This window comes from Cicer arietinum, chromosome 2 (assembly GCF_000331145.2).
Source record: "Cicer arietinum cultivar CDC Frontier isolate Library 1 chromosome 2, Cicar.CDCFrontier_v2.0, whole genome shotgun sequence".
Taxonomy (NCBI): Eukaryota; Viridiplantae; Streptophyta; class Magnoliopsida; order Fabales; family Fabaceae; genus Cicer; species Cicer arietinum.
In genome coordinates this window covers 39455891-39462225 of record NC_021161.2, presented here as the reverse complement: position 1 = coordinate 39462225, position 6335 = coordinate 39455891, and the positions used below count along the sequence as shown (strand labels likewise).

Below are 6335 nucleotides of genomic sequence, written 5' to 3'. Positions count from 1 at the left end.
TTTTATGAGTTTTGATTAATTTTTTTTTGAATTTTTGTATAAAAAGAATAATATTGTTGAAATTTTAAAACATAAAATATCAAATTGTCACTTAAAATTAAAATAAAGGACCAAGTCAGAAAAAAAAAGATAAAGGACTAAAACGTTATTAGAATTAAGTTAAAGGACCACATATTGTAATTTAGCCTTTAATATATATCATTTAATAACTAGCTGGTCCAGTCAACTACTTCTTAGAGAGGGCTAAAACAATAAATAGTATATATTTTTAGGCACAGAAAATTTAATCATGAATTTATTTCTACATTGCAATATAGTGGTTCCACGATTTCCCCCCTCAAATTTCTCGTACTTGTAGTATCTCAAAATATGGAAGTTGTGTAATCTTGATCTCCACTTTGAATTGCACATAATCATGATGTTTGAGAATGCTCAGAACCAAAAAGTGGGGATACAAATTGCACAATCACAGTATTTAGAACAAAAAATAGAGGGAATTGAGATAAATCAAGAGACCCTTATTCCACAAGAGAAAAGTTATTAGGGGCGACCGTGCAATTAAAAAGCGAGAGATCAAATTACACAAGAACAATATTTAGCATACTTTTGTTTAAAGAACAATATTTAGTAGAATTAAAAGTAATATTTAATCTTTTACTTTTTACACACATACATACCTAAAAAGCTCCAATCAAAGCCATTCCTTGATGAACCAACCTCTTCAAAACAAATTGCTCATACTTATTCCTACCCAATATCATCAAATCCTTGTTACAACTAAATAAATTAAAAAACTTGTAGTGTAATTTTACTTCCATAAATATAACCTATAAATAAATTTTTTACATTGACAACAAAATTTAGATTCAAACATTTCTAAGTTTAATTTTTTCTAACTAAATCAATATTGTCACATTTAGGTGTTAGTTTGTTTGTTGGGACTTCAGCCTCCATTGAATGTTGATTTAATATTATATATTACATATTGATAAAATTTAATATTAAAGAAGTAAATTTTAGCAACACATTTATTTAAAATTTAATTACTTACTTACAAATAAAGTAGATTTAGTAATCTATAATATAAATAATTTTATATGTGCATCGCACAAGTTGAACACTAATTTTAAACAAACATCGTTATATATGCCCACTGTACTTATAGCAAATTTATTAGATAAAACTTATTGAATAGATACATAATATTGTCTCCTTCTTGGACCTATTCATGCTTGACATCATTCACCAAACGATAACTAGGTATTGCATACAAGTGTTGAGCTCTTGGCATAGTGAGTCCAAATTTCTCCTCCATATTCAAATTGGAAGGACTCATATTATATGGAAGTTTCCAATTAAAGCAATGCACCAATTGAGCTATAACCAATTTAACAGTAACCAAACCCAATTGAATCCCAGGACAACGCCTACGACCAGAACCAAATGGTATAGAATCAAACTCTTGTCCTTGATAGTTCATTTTCTTGTCAATAAATCTCTCTGGATAAAATTCATCAGCATTTTCTGACCAAACATTAGGATCTCTCCCAATAGCCCATGCATTTATCATTACTCGTGTCTTTTTCTTAATAAAATAACCATCAATTGTTATGCTCTCTCTACACTCACGAGGAAGTAGTAAGGGTCCAACAGGATAAAGCCTTAAGGTTTCATTAACAACCATATCTAAGTAATTCAACTTATTTAAATCATTCTCTTCAACCATTCTCTTATTTCCTACTTCATTTGTTATCTCATCTTGAAGGTTTTTCATCACTCTTGGATGTCTTATAAGTTCAGATAAAGCCCACTCAATCACGGTAGAAGATGTATCAATTCCTGCCACAATCATGTCTAGTAAAAAAGCTTTGATGTTAGTTCGATCAATAATATGATTGTGTTCATTTTCGAAATCTATGGGTTGGTGCATTATTGAGAGAAGTATGTTTACAAAGTCTTCACGATGAGTTTTGTCTATTTTAGTAGCTTGTTCATGCTCTGTTATTATCACCTCCAAAACTTCATCAAGTGATTTACTCACTCTTTTAAAAGCTCGTGTTAATCCCTAGCAAAGAGTTAAGTTAATGACGTCAATTACTAATTAAATACTTTCACAAAACTTATCAAAATCATAAAAGTATATGAAAATTGAAAATATAAGTTTTAATGTAACAATATCACCATTTATGAGTTGAATTAGAGCTTAAGAAGATATAAAGATTAAATATACTACAAAGACTAAACAAAAACTACAAAGACTCAAATCCAAATTTTCTTTATTTGAAGTAATACACAATCTATTTTCAGAATACAGACTAAAATTGATAAATGGCAAATTTAAGGGCATGAAAAAAATATTTAGGACTTGATTCAATATTTAGTTTCAAAGTGTTCTCGAATTTTTTTGCATTTTCTCCAAGTGAAGTTTTGAGATTGTGCAACTTCATCCCCACTTTTCGATTGCAGAAAGTCATTATCTTTTTGGATGTTTATCACTAAAAATGACGAGTAAAATCGTACCATCACAATACTCAAAAGTAAAAATGAAGGCAAAATTGAGATAAAATTACGTAGCCCCTTTATTGTACAAGAGGAAAAATTGAATCTCTAAAATTGTATACAACTTGTCTTTTATTTTATTTTATTTTTTTCTTTAATTTTTACCTACAACAACACATATATATATATATATATATATATATATATATATATAAGACATATATATTTTAATTCTTTTATTTCTTTCGTTAACGAGTTTTAATTAAAGACTGAAAGATATTTTATTTCTAACATATTTTACGGATTGAACCGAACCGAACTCTTGACTACTGGTGTTATTTGAGTTAAATCAAAAACAAACATACCTGAAGATCAAATGCACCTAACCAAGGAACATAATCAGCCATATTAAAAGATCCGATCAAAGCCAATGCTTCTTGAACCAACTTCTTCAAGTCAAATTGCTCATACTTACTTCGACCCAATATTATTTTACACATAATTTCCTCAATAAGGTTCCCTACAACCTCACTAACATTCACAACTTCACCCACCATAGAAGCTTTCTCCAATGACTTAACCAAAACACCCAACTCTTCCTTTCTAATAGGACGAAACATCTCAACTTTGGAAGGACTGAGAAGTTTCAAAGTGCACAATTTCCTCACACTACGCCAATAAGGACCATACTCAGAAAAAGCCAACGCTTTGGAATCGTAAGAGATGAGCTCAGTTCCTTGAATCTTTGGTCGACTTGCAAAAACAATATCATGAGTTTTGAGGAATAATTCTGCTGCTTTTGAAGATGAAACGATAATAGTTGGGACTTGGCCCAATTGTAAGGACATGATGGGACCATATTTGATGGAAAGTGAATGAAGAGATCGATGGGGAAGAGTGCCTAATAAGTTGAGATTTCCTATTATTGGTAGTTTTGCTGGACCTGGTGCCTTTTTATTGTTTATGCTTTTTTCTTTTGGATGTAAGAAAAGTTTGAATACAAGATATGTGAAAATGAAAGTGAAGAGAAGGAAAACAAGTATGGTTAATATTGAAGCAGAAGACATGTCTACAAGGAATGCTTAAGTTTGGATCAACTACATAGGCTGAGAACACATCTTAGTATTTATAAAAAAAAAAACAAAGAATTCATCTTACTTTTCTAATTAAGTAATTAGTGAATTTAATATGTCAATGTTTGTGTAGATGTTTTCAAAAGATCCTTTATATATAATGTATTTACTTTAAATTTTTTAAAAATAAATTAATAATATTAATAAGATATAATTTTTTTAAAATAAATATATTTAATAATTTTAAATAATGTTTATATTTAGGAACAGATTTTTCTTTCAACAAATGCTTATAAATAGAATTGGAGTGTGTGATTCGCATCACAGTGAATGTCATTTAACAAAAAAATATATAAATGTCATTTTAATTTAGACAACTTATAAAGTAATCCATCCATGTCAAATTGTAAGTGACTTTGAAAATTTTACACATTAAGAAATATAGCTAATATAATATGAAAAAGAGAAATTATATATTACTTTACAAAAATATCTTCCATTAATGATATGAGAAACACAAATTAAAAGAATTGAAAGATTAGAATGACAAATGACATAATAATAAAATAAATATTTATGATTCATTGATATTATAAAATGACATATAATTTAGACAAATATATTTTGTTAGAATGACATATAATTTATTAAGACAAACTTTGTATTATTCTACTTTTCATTAATAATAGTTTAGATGCGGAGTTTCATAAAAGTCATTTTTCTATTTCTTCTAATTATGACATTTCATAATATATATCAAAACATCTTTTCAAAAAAAAAATTCATTGTAAGATAGATGAGTATATCATAGAGAATTGGACGACCAAATCCCTAGAATAGACATTCATTTTGAACATTTTTTTATCAACCAATCACAATTAAAAATTATTATAATATTAAACTAAAATTAAGAGTGTCTCGTGAGTTAAGATTCTCTCAATTTCTTTAATTATAGTACGTATACCAAATTATAAGGATTATTTGCAAAAAAGAATAAAAATTATAGCTTAAAAAACATTTGTTGTTAAAAATAAATACTCTTTCAACTTACTACGTACATTTATTATTATTTTTCAATAATTCTTATTAATACTATTAATTTTCTTGAAATATGAAGAAAAAAAAGTCAAATTTTATACATTCAAATTCAAAAATTATTTTAAGATCATTAACACATAAAATTAATACATTTACTATCCTGTCAACACCACTATTGTGACACCAATTTTGAAAACCACCCCTGTGCCATTAAATTTGTAAAACGTAAATGGTCCACAATTTAATGGCGTAACCGTGCTGGCATGTTGACAAATTGATGAGGCTACTGTATCACTTATTAAAAATAACCAAACAAGCAAAAGAGACCGATCAACAATTAAGGTAAAGTCAAGGAAATGATGGAAGATTTTAATTTTGGATGATGAAGGAAATCCATGTATCGATACTCCAAATGTTTAGCGGGATTGTTGTATAATGCGAATCTGTTTCCCCTATTATTATGTGGCAGTTGATGATTTGTAGACTTTTGGGAACATTTATATTTCAAATGTCATTATAATTTAGTTTTAGTTGTACGTTGTTCATTTATATGTACACTGTTTTTGTTTTTCATATACATCATATTGTACAACTTCACTTTCTATGTTGATGTTGCATTTTAGGTATAATATAGACAATAGCTGAATGAAATAAACATTTATTGTACGACTTCACCTTCGTATTAGTTGTCATTGTTAATAAAATTTAGTCACATGGATATACACACTAGTTATCTCTATAAGCGAATGAGAAACATTTATTGAATTTTATATCAAAATAGATGGTTAAAGTTAAAATACTTCATTTAAAGCACAAATTTGTGTCTTTTTAGTCTATTTTTTCTCTTAAACCTATTTACCTTTTCATCTTCTTCAACTCATCTTCTTCTCCATAAATTGCTATGCCAACTTATCATGAAACATAAAAAATGTTATGCTTATATTTATATTTTAGAGTTTAATTACCAATTTCTCTCATGGTTTAATAACAATTACTAATGCCAACTAATTCAATGATGAAGACCACATAAGTTGAAAATTCCCATAACTACAGGAAAAAAAAAACTTTCTTTACATATAATATCATATCACCTTTAAAGATCACATTATTATCATAATAACATAACAAAGACAAACTAATATATAAACACAAAGAGAGAAGCAAAAGGGAATGGTTATATTTTGTTAGAAATAAGTATAAATACACATAATATAAGCAAACAATAAACCAAAAAATCATACCACACGTGACTTAAGTAAACAAAAAAATTTCAAAAAAAACGAACCCTATAATAATATGAAACCTAAATTTCTACAAAAAATGCTTTTAAGAAAAATAAAACCTAAATTTTTATTGATAAAAGGCAAATACTTAAATTTATATTCACAAACTGAAATTGCTATTGAGAAAACAAAAATCCATCATAAATTTATTTTTACAAAAATCATAAAATGAGAACAACAAATAGAATACCAAGGATTAATAGATTTGTGGTGAGTTTGGGAAAAATACAGATGGTGGTAACAGTGATGGATTCGCGGTAGTGGTTGGTGAGTGAGGAAGTGTTGAGGGAAAACGAGATGGATGTTTTTTACTGGTGGTGGGGGGTTTTCTGGTGTGTGAGGGAAAACGAGAGGAATGTTAGGGAAATAAGAGGAATCGTGATGGTCGGCACCGTCAATGAGAGTAGGAACAAACGTGTAAGTGAAAAAGAGTGAGTGAGGG

The 6335-nt window shown here is 28.0% G+C and overlaps 1 protein-coding gene across 1 annotated transcript; it reads right to left on the bottom strand.

Moving 5' to 3' along the window:
* Positions 1-1014: 1014 nt before the first annotated feature.
* Positions 1015-3622, bottom strand: LOC105851633 (cytochrome P450 CYP736A12-like). The gene is made up of 2 exons (XM_012712979.3): positions 2865-3622; positions 1015-2065 (listed from the first exon to the last, which is right to left on the bottom strand). Exons 1-2 carry the CDS (start codon positions 3564-3566, stop codon positions 1223-1225), a joined length of 1545 nt encoding a protein of 514 aa, XP_012568433.1. The 5' UTR covers positions 3567-3622; the 3' UTR covers positions 1015-1222.
* Positions 3623-6335: the final 2713 nt, after the last annotated feature.

Coding starts and splice junctions, on each gene's coding strand:
- LOC105851633 (XM_012712979.3), bottom strand. CDS start 3,566: ATGTCTTCTGCTTCAATATTAACCATACTTGTTTTCCTTCTCTTCACT. Junction 2,066..2,864: donor TAGGTGCATTTGATCTTCAG/GTATGTTTGTTT, acceptor ACTCTTTGCTAG/GGATTAACACGAGCTTTTAA.